Source organism: Salvia splendens, chromosome 16 (assembly GCF_004379255.2).
Source record: "Salvia splendens isolate huo1 chromosome 16, SspV2, whole genome shotgun sequence".
NCBI lineage: Eukaryota > Viridiplantae > Streptophyta > Magnoliopsida > Lamiales > Lamiaceae > Salvia > Salvia splendens.
The window spans coordinates 8575266-8592379 of NC_056047.1; the positions used below are offsets into that span (position 1 = coordinate 8575266).

General features: G+C 37.6%; 2 protein-coding genes across 6 annotated transcripts; both read left to right on the forward strand.

Annotated features, from left to right (window-relative positions):
- The first annotated feature begins 1601 nt into the window (after window positions 1-1601).
- Window positions 1602-5676, forward strand: LOC121772103 (potassium transporter 6-like). Of its 3 annotated transcripts, XM_042169079.1 has the most exons (9): window positions 1603-1799; window positions 1893-1968; window positions 2090-2576; window positions 2653-2706; window positions 3477-3737; window positions 3811-3863; window positions 3965-4082; window positions 4173-4427; window positions 4513-5676. In XM_042169079.1, the coding sequence occupies exons 2-9, from the start codon at window positions 1930-1932 to the stop codon at window positions 5565-5567; spliced, it is 2322 nt and encodes a 773-aa protein (XP_042025013.1). In that variant the 5' UTR covers window positions 1603-1799; window positions 1893-1929; the 3' UTR covers window positions 5568-5676. The 3 variants fall into 3 exon arrangements, with proteins under 3 accessions (XP_042025014.1, XP_042025013.1, XP_042025012.1); XM_042169080.1 differs by having other exon boundaries at window positions 1602-1968; window positions 2090-2534; XM_042169078.1 differs by having other exon boundaries at window positions 1603-1968.
- Window positions 5677-7426: 1750 nt separating this feature from the next.
- Window positions 7427-16363, forward strand: LOC121771814 (AP-1 complex subunit gamma-2-like). 3 transcript variants are annotated; one of them, XM_042168705.1, is made up of 19 exons: window positions 7427-7588; window positions 7669-7838; window positions 8649-8951; window positions 9127-9268; window positions 9706-9879; window positions 9997-10176; window positions 10620-10774; window positions 11088-11178; window positions 11487-11650; window positions 12036-12090; window positions 13490-13612; window positions 13702-13797; window positions 14099-14226; window positions 14508-14612; window positions 14700-14953; window positions 15148-15393; window positions 15469-15650; window positions 15738-15842; window positions 15940-16363. In XM_042168705.1, exons 2-19 carry the CDS (start codon window positions 7807-7809, stop codon window positions 16033-16035), a joined length of 2631 nt encoding a protein of 876 aa, XP_042024639.1. In that variant the 5' UTR covers window positions 7427-7588; window positions 7669-7806; the 3' UTR covers window positions 16036-16363. The 3 variants fall into 3 exon arrangements, with proteins under 3 accessions (XP_042024639.1, XP_042024637.1, XP_042024640.1); XM_042168703.1 differs by having other exon boundaries at window positions 7427-7838; XM_042168706.1 differs by having other exon boundaries at window positions 7427-7838; window positions 15475-15650.
- The last annotated feature ends 751 nt before the right edge of the window (window positions 16364-17114 follow it).

The window sequence follows — 17114 nt, forward strand, 5'->3', positions numbered from 1 at the left end:
TGGATAAGCAGATAATAGTCGGTGTAGTAAAAAAATGTTACTCCGTAAAGTACATAAATATCTTCACATGTCTCTCTAAAATAAATAAGTACTAGTACTAATTAAATTTAAAAAATTGGCAATATAATTAATGACAGATAATTTATCGCTAATTGATGTTTTTATGGTGCATATAGAGTAAGAGACTTGGACGACAATATATCCAGCAGACGATTCTGTGACAATTAGTTTTGTGGTAACAACTAACAATTCAAAATCAGATCTAATTATGATTATAATTAGTTTCTTAATTGTTTGTTGGCTATTTATTCAATTTTATTTTTTAAACAATAGTTGGTCGGCTATTCAAAGGCATCCATCATATTTTATTGGCTTATACTAGCGGACAATTGCTGTTTATAACGATAGTAGTATTCGTTTATTGTTTCCTTTTCCATATGGAATATTTATTCAGAAATAATAATTGTAACAATAAACAAAATTAATCAGCAAAAAAGTTAAGAATAAAATACCTAATTTGTACGCGTTGTTAGTTAGGGCGGTGAAATCTTAAAAGCGTATTAATAATTTCGTGAGATTAGGATAATTTTTGCTACAAATTTACAATTTCGATCAATTAAGTTATTCAAATACAACAATAAATCCATCCTGATTCGTGTAGATATGTTCAATACGAGAATATATGCTAAACAAATCCAATCGTTTTCATATTGAGACAAGTTAATGTTAGTACATAAATAACACCAACAAATACTCGTCAACTACACATCTATTTACAAAACAATGGATTTGGAAACAATTTAGAAGAAAAAAATAATTCAAAATTACATGTATATATATTAAAAAAAAGCTCATTCCTATACCATGGTACCAACGCCAATGAATAAGGTGATATAACTAATTTTGAGAGTTTCAATAATAATAAAAAAATAAATTAGAGTACTTAGCAAACACCAAGATAAGGAACGATTTGGAATTTCATTTTCATCTCTCATGAGTCAAACACGTAGTGGAATATTAAAATCGAGTTTAATATTTTGATGTAATCTCACTTATCTGCGTATAATTGCACACGTTTACACGTCTCTCTCTCACTCTCTAAAAGTTATATATAAAAGTTAAATAGCATCTGTCTTAGCCACAATAAGATAGATAAAACTTTAGGAGCTTCCCATTAATTACATAATACTACTAATCATATACTCATTTTCAAACATAAATTTTACTAATCAAACTATCTTTTTTTTAATTAATAAGGTTTTAAATGCATCGAAAGAGCTCCTATGAGTTTTATTTATAACAAATTTTAGTTGTTAAAATATATTTTCCTCACTAGAATATTTATAAGTAATTTCAAACTCGATTTAAACGAAAGTTACTATATACTAGGATTAGATAATTTCAAGCTTAATCTCTATTTATGAGTTTATGTGTTATTGAAAATTGGGCTTATTAAACTTATAGAGTTGTAGGATAATTAAATTAAATTAAATTAAATTAAATTAAATTAAATTAAATTAAATTAAATTAAATTAAATTAAATTAAATTAAATTAAATTAAATTATCAACTAACTCCTTTTCGATGGAATAAATATAGCCAAAAACTCGATTACATCTCAGTCACAAACAAAATATTCCGAATAACCTCATCTTTGATTCCGATTGTCAATCTTTCTTTATCATTTTAAATTCTGCTGTCACACACTGCTTTGAGTTCTTAAAACAATCTTGCTTTTTCTTTTTTAATTTGTTGTTTCTTCTTTGGAGGTTGTTCAACAACCGCTTGTGGCACGTTTAGGTATATTCTGATAAATTACCAATCAATATGCATATGCCTACAAATATGTGTCATCTATTGCAATTTCTTTTGTTGAAATTCTTGAATTTTCAGTGGAAATGGTTTTCTTGAACCACTGAGAGCATTTCCGATGGATCTTGAAAGTGGGGTTTATCAGAATCAAGTAAAGGTGAGATTTTTTTCATCCTGGCCTTTTTTTTTCGAAGAATTTCATTACATATGCAATAAAGATACGATTATGAAAAAATTCAATATATATATGCATTAAAGCTATGAATTATTTGCTGCAGAAAGAATCTTGGAGGACGATTCTCATTCTTGCTTACCAGAGTTTGGGAGTTGTGTATGGGGATTTGAGCACTTCTCCTTTGTATGTTTACCAGAGCACTTTTGCTGAAGATATTAAGCATTCAAATACAAATGAGGAAATCTATGGGGTTTTGTCTCTTGTGTTTTGGACATTGACTCTTGTGCCTCTGCTGAAATATGTGTTTATTGTGTTGAGAGCCGATGACAATGGTGAAGGAGGCACATTCGCCTTGTATTCACTGCTTTGCAGGCATGCTAAGGTGAATTCACTGCCTAGCTTCCAGCAGGCTGATGAGGATTTGTCAGCTTACAAGAGGGATGTTGTGGGGCCCGCACCGACAAGCTTTGGGGCCGGACTAAAGGCCACTTTGGAGAGATACAGAGTGTTGCAGAGGTTCTTGCTTGTGTTGGCTCTGCTTGGAGCTTGTATGGTGATTGGGGATGGGATATTGAGTCCAGCAATTTCTGGTGTGTGTGTGTTGTTGCTGTTTTGTTGGAATTTGAGTTATTGATTGGTTAACTTTTTATGCCTTTTTCTCTGCAGTGTTTTCTGCTGTTTCTGGCCTTGAAATTGCCATGGCAAAAGAGCATCACAAATGTAAGAATTCTCAGTTTTATGGAATTGATTGGTTGTGCTAATAGATAACTTTGTTTCAATCCACTGTTTTGTGTCATAATTAGGAATTTTTAAAAAGTTGAAAGTGATTAGGACGAGATGCTGTCTGTATAGTGTCGCAACAGTTGAAATATTTAAAATTTGAAATGTTTAAAACCTCCAACTTTTCTCAAGCATATATTATAGTTTGAAAAGTTCATTTTGTACCGTCTGAATAGTATAAGTGTATAACATGTGCTTTTAGTTTAGAAATGATCGTTCGGGAGATTCTTGATCGTGCTTTCACTATCTTTGTTCCCCAACCCTACCTTGGGAGAAGTGTTTTACTGATATTTATGAATATGAATGTTACAAAGCTTTCTTTATTTGAGAGCAGAACCAAAGTGCTGCACGATGAGCTTTGCTCATGAAAGTGGGATGTCTTTTCATTGTTTGTTTCTCTTACAGTAATTTGTGTTGTAGGCGAACTGAGATATTTAGATGAATTTGCATCATGAAACTTGAAAGGTTGTTTATTTTTAATTTTTTATATCCTGCAATGACCTCACAGCTGCTTAGAAGGCTCCTTTCAGTGTCTAGTTTTAATTGTAGCCTAATTTGCCTCATTCCTGTACTTGTAGACAGCTTGATGATTATGGACCAAAATATTTCTGTTTTGTCTTTTGTTCTTTTTTTAATTGTGTTGTGGAGATGAGTTGTATTTATGCTTTTCGATGCATTCATGCTCTGCCTGAAATGCAATAATCTTGCAGATGTAGAAGTACCCGTTGCTTGTATCATACTGATAGCCTTGTTTGCCCTTCAACATTATGGCACCCACAGGGTTGGATTCTTATTTGCACCTGTGGTCGTGACATGGCTTCTGTGCATAAGTGTTATCGGGCTGTACAATATTTTCTATTGGAACCCTCATGTTTATCAAGCTCTGTCGCCGTATTATATTTATATATTTCTAAAGAAAACTCAGAGAGAAGGTTGGATGTCGTTGGGAGGAATTCTGCTTTGCATAACGGGTAAGCAGGAGCACCCGAGATAGTCTTTTCTCTTCTTTGCAGAATATGGTTGATATTGGGTCGAATTTTCCAGGTTCGGAAGCCATGTTTGCTGATCTCGGGCACTTCTCTCAGGTGTCGATTAAGGTATTGTTGAAGCGATTCTTGAAAGTATCTTCCCTAAATTTGTAGATAAAGCTGTCAAAGCTCGTTTTGACTAACACGTTTTTTCCCCTGTGTATTTACAGATAGCATTCACATCTTTTGTATATCCGTCACTAGTCCTCGCGTACATGGGGCAAGCTGCGTATCTTTCTCAACACCATGATATGCAGAATCATGTCGGGTTTTACGTCTCTGTACCTGGTAAGAATCTCTGACCGAATCTCATCTGACATGTATGAATGTTCATGACGCTGTTTCCACTCACACGGTGTACTTGTGTTATTGTTTTAGAGAAACTAAGATGGCCGGTTTTAGTGATAGCAATCCTCGCTGCAGTGGTCGGAAGCCAAGCAATTATCACCGGAACCTTTTCTATCATAAAGCAGTGCTCGGCCCTCGGCTGCTTTCCGAGGGTCAAGATAGTCCACACCTCATCAAAGTTCCACGGACAGATTTACATCCCCGAGATCAATTGGAGTTTGATGATCCTATGCCTGGCCGTCACTATTGGTTTTAGAGACACGAGACGTCTTGGTAATGCTTCAGGTAAGCTGTAACTCAATGTTAGTCTCATGTGAAACAGTCTTACTGCTCATGTTATCAAAATGTATTTATGTTTTTCTTTATCTAGGTCTAGCCGTTATCACGGTGATGCTGGTTACGACTTGCTTGATGTCTCTCGTTATCGTGTTATGTTGGCGTCGGAGCGTCCTGTTGGCAATTCTCTTCGTTGTATTTTTTGGGACAATCGAAGCCCTCTACTTCACAGCTTCTCTGGTGAAGTTTCTCGAAGGTGCCTGGGTGCCGATTGCTCTCTCGTTCTTCTTCATGCTAACGATGAGTATCTGGCACTATGGGACACTCAAGACGTACGAGTTCGACGTCCAGAATAAGGTTTCCGTCGACTGGCTTCTCAAGCTCGGCCCGAGCCTTGGCATTGTTCGTGTCCGTGGCATCGGCCTCATACACACAGAGCTGGTCTCCGGAATCCCAGCGATATTCTCACATTTCGTCACAAATCTCCCGGCCTTCCACCAAGTTCTCGTATTCCTTTGCGTCAAGTCTGTCCCCGTTCCCCACGTCAGACACGAGGAGCGGTTTCTTGTCGGGCATATTGGCCCTAGGGACCACCGGATTTACCGATGTGTAGTTCGTTATGGATACCGCGATGCCCATAAAGACGACCTAGAGTTCGAGAACGATCTCGTGTGCAGCATAGCCGAGTTTATAAGGACCGGGAAGGCCGCCCTAACGGACGAAGACACAGATTCTGCAAAGCATAGTGGCGAAATGGTCGTCGTCGGGTCACCCTCGACCCACCAAGGGATCCAGTTTTGCGAGGACGAAGGTGGCGGAGGGGATGGTGAAACGGCGGGCACATCAGAACTCAGAGAAATACAATCCCCTTCGGTGAGGAAACGAGTTCGGTTTGTCATCCCCGAGAGCCCAGCGATCGAGAGACAGGCCCGGGACGAGCTACGGGCCCTCGCGGAGGCTCGGGAAGGCGGGGTGGCCTACATTCTAGGGCACTCGTATGTAAGAGCAAAGCATGGATCAAGTTTGATGAAGAAGATGGTGATAAATCTAGGGTATGATTTTTTGAGAAGGAATTGTAGGGCTCCAACTTATGCATTGAGTGTGCCTCATGCTTCGACATTAGAAGTTGGGATGGTGTATCATATCTAATCTTGGTTGTAAATATTTTTTGTTGTTTCTATAAATGTGTTTTTGTAAATGGAATAAGGAATATATGCAAAGTTTACAGTATAATTATAATTGAGGGTAGATAAGATGACTTAAGGTTTTCATGTAAAGAAAAAGATGGCTTAAGGTTGGTTTTAAATTTTTAATACTAACAATCTACGGTTGTAAATTATTTATTCCTAATTTAAATTTATTTATCATTCGTTAATTACTGATACTTAATTTGGATTTAGTAATCTATAATCACATTATACAAAGATACTGTAATTACTAAATTCAAATAACAACAAATAACTAATTATATGATTTAATCTTATATAGGAGTAATATACACTGAATTATATTGGAATCAATTCATGAGTGTTTTTTTTTATAGTCTCTATATAAGACCATCCATAATAGCGCCCAGCCGAGCGCCGGCGCTGGACGGTCTATTGCAGCCGCCCAGCGGACGAATGGAGAGAGAAACCGCGCAGCGCTGGGCGGTTTCGTGGCGCTGGGCGATCCGCTCGGCGCTATTGCAGCGCCCGGATCGCCCAGCGCACCGCCTAGCGCGAAATTTAAATTTTTTTTTCCGAAACACTATATATACGGGCTTTGCTCGTCATTTTCATTCGCACCACTTGTTTTAACGAGTACTCTCTTTATCTTAATTTCTGTACAAGATCAACAACGGGAAATGGATCTCAACAACGAGCCTGAAGGGGGTATACAAGGACTTCACCTACTGGAACTGCTATCTTGTGCTGAACGAGTCCGAGAAGTTCCGAGTAGGTGTCGACTCTGACTGGCCGAAGAAGCAACAACTGAACTACACCGGCGATTTCAGCGGCAGCAGCGATGGTTCCCACGACCTCCCCGAGACGACGCAGGAGTTCCCCACGCCGCGTTCGGTCGGTGGCCGACCTCGCCCGATTGGGCGCAAGCGCGCTCAGCGGGAGGCGAGGGGGAACGCCGGGGCTTCCCAGGAGGTCCAGTCGGCATCCCCCCTTGGCCAATCCACCGAGGATCTCAAATTCTTCGCTCGCGCCCAAACGCGCGCTCAGTTGATCAAGACGATGGCCGAATGACGGGTGGCGACGGATCCCGTGGAGAAGAGCGTGCTTCAAACCTTGCTCATGAGCCTGCAGGACGAGTTGGAGGCGGCACGCAGGGAGACCGGTGGCGGCGGCGGCGGTGGTGGCGGCGGCGATGGTGGCGACAGCGACGGAGGCGGCGACGACGGAGACGAGAAGTGAATTGGCACTCCTTTTTATTATTGTATTTTTTTTAAATTAATGTATTTTTTTAGATTATTGTACTTTTTAAAATTTTAATAGTATTATTAAATTTTTCCCATATATGTCTCGTAAATTAAATTTCGTATATTGTGTGATTGTTAATTATTTCATTTTGTATATATTTGTTAATAGTGATGTGAATATTATGTGGCTAGACTATGGCTGGGCTATTGCTGGTCTATTTGCTTATTTTGATGATGTGGCAGGAGGATTTTTAGTGCTGATGATATGGTAGTGGCTAGACTATGGCTGAGCTATTGCTAGGCTATTCCTATTGTGGATGACCTAAGAAAAGCACTTAAAATGAATCGTTTTATAGCATACTTATATACAACAAAAACTTTTGCATACCATGATTTCATTGAAAATATTTGTTATTATTTGATATAATCTTAAATACTAATTATAATTTTGACGAAAAATGTAATTTCACTAGTAATTGAGGAGTAGTATTTTTCTTTTCTTTTAAAATAATACACTGAGATTGCCCACAGAGAAAAAATGAGGAATCATTTAAGAGGCCCAATCACATAGTCCATAGATGTGTTAACACTGTGGCACCCTACACCACACCGTATAGGAACATTCCTCCCGCGAAAGGAGAAACTTTTTTGCAGTGCGCAATTTCTAAATTTTGCTTCAATTCCATCTTCATAGGCTCAGATGAGTTTTCTCCATTGAATTCGATCGTTAATCGTTCGATTTCTCCGTTTCTTCCAATCGGTCAACCCCTAATTTTCGCCATTTCTCAGCTCGTTTGTCCAAAACTGAGTATCTCACCTTTTGTTCTTCACCTTCTACAGATCTCTCGGTCGGTTTTAATTTTGCTTTTTAGGATTTGTGATCTCATTCATTTGAGGATTCTGCTGGATCAGTTGAGTTTGGATATTGAGGAAAGTTTCTGTGATCATAGCTGGATCTGGTAGTGCTATCTTACAATCATGAATCCGTTTTCCTCCGGCACGCGAATGAGGTCAGCACTCTGTCGTCGTAGTGTTAGTTGGATTGTGTGTGGCGGTATTTGTTGATTTTTTGGAATCGAGATGAGTTTGGTTTGAATTATTTGATTTAGCTGCAGCCAGTTTGAGATTTGATGAGCACGAATGCTGACATTGTTAGTATGTTAGGTGATATGAATCATATGATGATCGTTTAATAAGATTGCATTTTTCTGTAAATGATGAGATAACCGATAGCAATAGGATATGGATTTAGCATTTAAGTTTCTTCGAACTGTGAGGCAGTCTGTTTAGTTATAGATTTGATTGATATTGAAGTTAAATTGGTGAGTTTAGGATTTCTTATTTGCTAAAAGAGAAACATTATGTTAAGAGAAAGCCAGTAGAGAAGGTAGCTCTGTTTGGAGTAAGTAGGGTCAGAGACGAGACAGACTTATGTGAACTTATCTTAGTCAAGCTATGATGTTTTTGATCTTGTGGAATTCGCAACACCTTGGTGTATGAAGCAGTGGTAAATGAAGCTGAAAAGGATTTTATTTTTTATATCTGTCTAGAAAGTTCACTGCCCCATTCTTCTTCTCGTATATGCAATCATGATTAGAGCCGAATGTGGAAACCCTTTAGACTGCGATAAGAAAAGTTCATCTTGGTGTTTATGAATCGACTTTACTCCTCCATCTCATCACTACATTCTGCAACATACATCATATCCTATTGTTAACTTTAGCTATCATGTTCTGCCCTTGCATTGATGCATATGAGTTGTTTCTTTATCATGATAATTGGTTAAGTCAGGATTATCAGTTAAGACTATTTTCTTGCAGGGACATGATTAGGGCCATACGTGCATGCAAGACTGCAGCTGAGGAACGAGCGGTTGTAAGAAAAGAATGTGCTGCAATTCGAGCTGCAATAAGTGAAAATGACCAAGATTATAGCCATCGCAATTTGGCAAAGCTCATGTTTATTCACATGCTTGGATACCCAACACATTTTGGTCAAATGGAGTGCCTGAAGTTAATTGCGACAGCAGGATTCCCGGAGAAGAGAATAGGATATCTTGGCCTTATGTTGCTTCTTGATGAAAGACAGGAAGTTCTGATGCTTGTCACCAACTCAATAAAACAGTAACAATCTAAACTTGATTTTGTTTATACATATGTCCGAGCACACAGGGTCATGCAGAACACAGGAAACACAAAGTTATTGATCCTGTCAAGTGTCATGTTATATTTGATGAATCTAAAGTTATTATTTATTTGCTTGCTATTGAAAATTAATTGCATATGAACCTGCATACAGAGATCTAAACCACACAAACCAGTATATTGTTGGACTAGCTCTTTGTGCCTTGGGAAACCTCGGCTCTGCAGAGATGGCCCGTGATCTTGCCCCAGATGTTGAAAGATTACTTCAATTTAGAGACCCTAATATAAGGAAAAAAGTAAGTTCTTTCTCTCAATGAAGTTGACTAGATAGCAAGTAAAACCATAACCTCTGTCGCGTACTCCATGTTTTGTATCCGGCATCAAAATGTCATGTCATTCGGATATGTTTTCACTTATTTTGTGCTATATTTTTGAAATATTGTTCATACTCCTCAAACTAATTATATCTCTTGGAACTGGCTGAGTTGTGACAACGAAGCCTTAGACATAAGATGTAAAATGTTTTCCTATCTATTGACGATTCTAGTATTTTTATCTTGTTTCTCCAGAAACTAAGACTAATGCACTATTCACTAGAAAAGTAGAAACCTATCAGAAAATTTTGTGGTTTTATCAGTTACGTGTTTACAAAACTTTGTTCCTCCAGAGTTGCTTTAAAACACAGACCTCGAGAATCAGATCTCATCATGACCCAAAAATCTATATAATGTAGGCAGCCTTATGCACAATAAGGATAATTAAGAAAGTACCAGACCTGGCAGAGAACTTCATAAAACCTGCAGCTGTCTTACTGAAGGAAAAGCATCATGGAGTCTTAATAACAGGAGTCCAGCTTTGCACAGATCTCTGCAGAGTCAGTGAAGAGGCTCTTGAATATTTTAAAAAGGTAACTTTCCAAAATTATCTCTGTGTTTCTTGAACACAGTTGCTAATAAGAACATATGAAGAAGTTTGCGCTTTCAAGAATTTGATCTTTTTCCTGTATTATTTCCTCTGGTTCTAGAAATCCATTGATGGCTTAGTCAAACTTCTAAGGGATCTTACGAACAGCCCATATGCACCTGAGTATGATATTTCTGGGATTACAGATCCTTTTCTTCACGTTCGATTGCTTAAGCTCTTGCGTGTTTTGGGAGAAGGAGATGCTGATGCTAGTGATAGCATGAATGATCTTCTTGCCCAGGTAATTAGGCATTTCTCATGCATCAACTTGCTTTCTTCTTAAGGTGGCATAATTCCTTCCTTTATTGGTAAGGATGTTCTGGCAACCATTTACTTTCTACTACATGTTGTTTGAAGCAACCACGCGACTCTAATAATTTTTCATGTTGGGCATACGTCTCCGTTTTTTGCGGCACATCCATATTGTTCAATATTTGATAACCAGTCTTGATAATTACAATTTTGATATATCCTTGTTCTCACACATGTCTCCCCTCTGGAAAATGAAATAGAGAAAATAAGGTAAAATAAGATATTAGTTTGTGTATAAACTTTGGGCTATTCATGTTGATCATAAAATGAAAATAACACTGTCTCTTGAATTCATTAATCACCGATAGACCAATATTACTATCAGGGTAACTGTATGTAACAGAGTTCATTTATTTTGCTTCCTTATTGCAGGTGGCAACCAAAACTGAGTCAAACAAAAATGCTGGGAATGCCATCCTCTATGAATGTGTTGCTGCTATCATGAGCATTGAAGATAATGGAGGGTTGAGAGTACTTGCTGTCAATATACTGGGAAGATTTTTGTCCAGCCGGGACAACAATATCAGGTTTGTTTATTAATTTTTTATCTTTACTTGCTGGGGATTCTTGAGCTTCAGTTAATAAAACAAATTTTGATTTTTTGATTCTTTAGTTCATTGAGATAGTAATGATTTCCCTGTGTTCCTTGCCGAAAGGAACTGGTCCACTTCAGTGTGATAATCAATAATTTTATTCCTTATGAATGAGACCCCATTCTTGTAGTATGCTTGACAATACAAGGCCAAAGATTCTCTAAGAAATCTGCCTTGTTCTATATTCAAGGTTTTGTCTTTTAAATTTTTATTTTTGTATATCTGATGAATTTAAGCCTTAATTCAGATATGTCGCATTGAATATGCTGATGAAAGCTATGGCATTAGATAGTCAAGCAGTGCAGAGGCATCGAGCCACAATTCTTGAATGTGTAAAGGTGTGTGATGGAATGCAGCTCTTTTGCTTGTATGGAGTATGCTAAAACTTGATAATTTTTTCCTTTGCTTTTGAAAATATTTCTTGACCATACTGGTTTCATTGATGGAAAATCTCTTTAGTTTTTTGTTAGTTCTCTATAATAATTAGTATCGTGGTTGGTTGCAGACAACTTTCTAGTTTCAGCCCAATGCACACTTGTTTTTGTTCTGTTTGTTTTCATTTTATCCAAGGATCTGCTGATACTTATTTTTGTAAGCACATAATGGATGTGCAATCTTAGGGACTCATGGACTTATTTGATGTCAGGATCCAGATGCTTCAATTCGTAAAAGAGCCCTTGAGCTTGTTTATCTTCTGGTAAATGAAAACAATGTGAAGCAGATGACGAAGGATCTTGTTGACTATCTTGAAGTTAGTGACCCTGAATTTAAGGGAGACCTCAGTGCAAAAATTTGCTCTATTGTGGAGAAGTAAGTTTAATAAGTTAAAGGGTTCCTAATCTCCATCCCTGTTCCAAGAATTTGAGTGATATGCATTGATGTTTGCTATGCTAGAATGTATGGTATAAGTGTGTGGAATTTCTTTAGCTTCTTGCAGTTCTTATTTTGTGAATTCATGGTTATGATTTCAAGTAGATTCATTTCTAATTGATAGATTTCATGTATCTAGAGAGAAATAATAACCTTTTGTCTTGGGCTTTGGGAATTTTTTGTGGGCTCATAGCACTGCAGCAGTGATTGGATTTATTGGACCACATTAGTATAATTCATTTAACATGGTTGTACTTGAATAGTAAAATATTATCTAGTTCAACGCAGTTATTCCTAGCTTTATATCATCTGTGTGGTGCTCCAGGTTTTCCCCTGAGAAAATATGGTACATTGATCAGATGATGAAGGTCCTATCAGAGGTATGCCTACTAATACTTTCTGGGGTTTCTCTTAATACTGGACTTGGCTATCAATTTGTTTTGGTAGTTAACAAAGATTCTTGTACTATTGTCAGTGTACTTACTGATAGTGCCTATCTTATGGATTCATGCAATGCTAGTATACATAAAGAAGAAATGTCATGTAGATCATCTTTTTTGTTATTCTTTGATATGGACTGGAGTAGCATCACCTTTTGCAAGATCTAGATAGCGAAAATTTGTAGTTAGGATGTGTGGTGCATCCTGCATTTAAGAACATAACTTCCTGTGTCTTGATGCAAACAGGATTGTGAAAAGTTATATAATTACAAATAGATCTAGTTGTAGTGAACTTACATTACTTTAAGAGTTAATACCTTGTGCTTATTGCTCCAAAATGTATACAACTGAACATTCATAGCTTCAGCACATGATAGAACTTTAGCTGGTATTGTAGGAGCTAAATTTCTACCACTCTTGGGATAAGACTATAAGATAAAACTGATCGATCATGAAGATTTGCTAACTCCACCAATCATGATATTACTTCTATCACTCAAAAACTTTCTACAATCTTATGGTTGTACTCTTTTAGTAGATCAGGTTTGGAATTCCCATGGGTTACTTTACCCAATTATATTTCCCAAAGTACAACCAATCACATTTGCATTTGGTGTTGCATTTTTCTTATTACTGCATCATATATGAGCTTTTCTCCAAACAACTTTTGCCCACAAACTCCCAAAACATAACCAATGGCGTTTAACAAAATACTGTTTGCAATTAATACTGTTGTATTTAGAATATCATCACTTAATCCCACATGCCACCATGTAGTGTTTTTTAAATATAAGTTACACCATAAGAGAATTGAATGGTCATGAAGATTTGCTAACTCCGCCAATTATGATATTACTTCCTATCACTCAAAAAATGTCTACAATCTCTTATGATTGCACTCTTATGGTTGATCAGTTTGGAACTCCCATGGGTTTCCTTACCCTATTATATTTCCCAAAGTACAACCAATCACATTTCCATTTGCTGTTGCTTTTTTCTTATTTCTGCATCATATTTGAGCTTTACTCCAAACAACTTTTCCCCACAAACTCCCAAATCATAACCAATGGCGTTTAACAAAATACTGTTTGCAATTAATACTATTGTATTTAGAATATCGTCACTTAATCCCACATGCCACCATGTCGTGTTTTTTAAAATATAAGCTACATCGTACAATTTCTACTAAAAATGCATGAGAGTAATGTCTGTCCTACGCCTATCCCATGAAGAGCTGTGGAAGTGTGCTTTGGTGTATAATATGTATTGTCACTTGTCATTAAAAAGGTTGCTGCGGACCTTTTCACTAATGATTGCACTGTTATGATATGGCGTGCAGGCTGGAAATTATGTGAAGGATGATGTGTGGCATGCCCTTATTGTTGTAATTACTAATGCTCCCAATCTCCATGGTTACACAGTAAGATCGCTGTACAAGGCTGTACAGACGACAACTGGACAGGTATGCCCTAGCTGAGGAAGGATATTGACTATAATAGGTTTCTACTGTACTTGTCCACTTGATTCTTAAAATTGTGCTATCACTCCCAGGAAACTCTTCTTCGTGTAGCTGTTTGGTGTGTTGGAGAATATGCAGACCTGCTGATTAGTAATGCTGGAATGCTTGATATAGAGGACCCAATAACTGTGAGTTCATGCCTTTCAATGCTTTCTTAAATTTGAATGGCAAATTTTACTGCTGGACCTATTAGATTCTAAGGGGCGCCTAGGTTTCTTTTGATGATAGTTTGCATTGAGCCTTACTCTTTAGATTAGGTACAAAGAGTCTGGGGTTTTTTATTCCTTCTTTCGTAATTCATTCACCCCCCACCCTCTCCCAAAGTTCTTTCCCTTTTTTGACACTAATGAAAATTTTTATTTCTCTAAACTTCATAGGGAATTAGGGATAAGTAAAAGGCTGCAATAATTTAACTCTTGTCTGGAACAGGTAACAGAGGCAGATGCTGTTAATGTTGTAGAAACTGCAATTGGACGTGATTCTTCCGATCTCACAACTCGAGCTATGTGTTTGGTTGCTTTGTTAAAACTATCAAGTCGTTTTCCTTCCTTATCAAAGTATGTTGCCATTATTCCACTGTAAAATATTGATATCTATCATGTTCAGGACCGCATGTTCCCACCTGTTGAGAACTTTTGCAATAATCATTGACTGCTAACACTAATGTCTCCCATAATGTGCTTGTTCTACTTCCCCTGTTTTTCCGGCTTGAATGCAAACAATGTTTATATTTGTCTGGACATATTGCTGTTAACACTCATATGTGATAGTATGTTTAGATACAATTATATCTACAATTTCCTTACTCGAGCAACGAACCATTCCTAATCTGTCACAGGAGGATAAGTGATATTATTCATTGTCATAAACGGAGCCTTGTGCTTGAACTGCAACAGAGAGCAATTGAGTTCAATTCTATTATTGGGAAGCATGAGAAAATCAGGTAAAGTTAGACTAATTTTGAGTATCTACATCCTCCACCTAGGTTCTTCAGTTACGTGGTTCTATGATGCTGCATGCATTTCTTCAGGTCTGCCTTGGTAGAAAGGATGCCAGTACTTGATGAGGCAACTTTCAGTGGGAGGAGAGCTGGCTCTGTGCCAAATGCAGTTTCAACTTCACAAGGAGCTCCACCGAAAATTCCTAATGGGGTTGCCAAACCTGCACCTCCTCTAGTCGATTTACTTGATCTTAGTTCTGATGATGTTCCAACCACTGTCTCTGCTGGTGGAGATTTTCTTCATGATCTACTTGGAGTTGATATGTCCCCAGCGCCTTCACAAGGTTGATTTGACTTAAGTTGCTGTTTGCTTGTATTAATGATTCAATTGAAATGCCGATGGTTCATATAAGTTGATTTGTATCTGCACTAGTTTGCTTTGTTAGAGTTTGTAGTGTAGGTGAGCAATTTTAATGTCACAACATTCCTTCACTAGTTCAGGGTAAACCTTATTTGTTCTTTGGTGTTGACATTTCAGAAACCAACCAGACAAAGAAAAGTGGTACAGATATGTTGCTGGACCTTCTGTCAATTGGAGATCCTCCAGCCCTAAGTAACTCATCTGCACTCGATATTTTGTCCACAAGTCAAGATAACCAAAGTGCAGGGGATCTTTTGGGGAAATCGCCCACACCCCAACCTTCAGTGAAAGCTTCCACCCCTGCTGGAAGCTCTTCAATGATGGATTTGTTGGATGGTTTTGGAGCCACCCCATCTGTACCTGGTAATATATCATCGTTTTATATCTGCATTGACTACTTACTACCTTCTTGATAGATTTCTCACACTGGTACTTTAGTTGCAGTAACCGACGCCCCAACCTATCCATCAATTGTTGCATTCGAGAGCAGCTCCCTGAAAGTAACCTTCAACTTCTCAAAGGATCCTAGCAGCCAACATACCACACTAATCGAGGCTCAGTTTACGAACAAGTCACCCAATATCTACTCAAATTTTGTATTCCAGGCGGCAGTTCCCAAGGTAATTTAAGGGCACCATCATCCTGACTCCTTTCTCGTGTCCTAACACCTGGGAGAACCTAAATAATGTTCTTGCATGTCCTTGCAGTTTCTTCAGTTGCACCTGGATCCTGCTAGCAGCAATACTCTTCCTGCGAGTGGTGATGGATCTATCACACAGACATTGCGTGTTTCAAACAGCCAACACGGCAAGGTATGTGTGCTCATATTGTTCCCTTTAAAATCATCAGATGCATAATTTTGACATGTATGTTTTCCCCCATTCTGAGCATGAATGCTTTGGCTTTCAGAAATCTCTCATCATGCGTATGAGAATAAATTACAAGGCGAACAACAAAGACGTTCTCGAGGAGGGTCAGATCAACAACTTCCCCCGTGGCTTGTGAGGCAACTGCCCGACACTTGATCTTATTACGCGTGTTAATTTTCACTGAAAAGAAGCATCCTTGTAATCGGCACAGCACCATTTGAACCGGGTGCCCTTCGAATGCATCTATTTACAATTACGCGTCACCTCTTCCCTGAGTGGGTTAGTTTTGTGTACATTGTTACAAGAAAAATGTGGTTAAAAAAGTTTTGTGCCAAAACTTATTTCTCCGCAACAGGTCTTGAAATCTGATTGTGTTGGCCGAATTTCCTATAGAACTGTCTGTATTCAATCCAAGAAACATTTTTGTAACTTAGACTTTTTAAAAAAGTTCTGATTTTGGAGCATTGTGTCTTTACCTATTTATTCAAAACTTCCGATTTGGGCTTCATTTGGTAAAATGATACTTTCTCTATTCCATTTCAAGTTATTGATACTTTTTTTAGATGTCCTATTGCAAGTGATTAATTTTTTTCTAGCTTAAAGCAATCGTTACTCTATTTTACTTTATTCTATCTTTTATTTTTATCGTCATATTTTATTGCATCACTGCCTGCATTATTAGTTTCTCTAATTTGAGTCGCTGACAACATATACGGAAAGTATGTATTGATAAAATAAAATACGAATAGGGCGCAACGAATGACACAAAATTGCTCAAAGCTAACGTATTGTACTCTCAAAAAATCACATGAACAATTTTATCGTTTTTCATGGCTTGAGCTGTGTTGCACATTGCCAGAGCATGTAATAGGACAACGCAAATATTTTATTTTATATATATGCGAACTTTTCTTTGTTTTTTCCAATGTCCATGTATTGGCTACTCGATTTTCAAGACAAAATATTCTCAAAATAACCTTTTGTATTAGTATTAATATTGGTAGCGCAGCACATGCACCTAGTGTCACACAGCATATAATCTAGGAGAAAAAAATGGAAATGGAACCAATAAATTTGATTAATTTAGATTGTAGTTGTTGAAAAAAATGGGGTACTCTTCATACAATTGACCTCTATAAAGACTATATTATTACATCCGTAGGATATCCCTTGTTTTCTGGCAATGCATTATTTAAGTAAGTTCTAGAATAACTT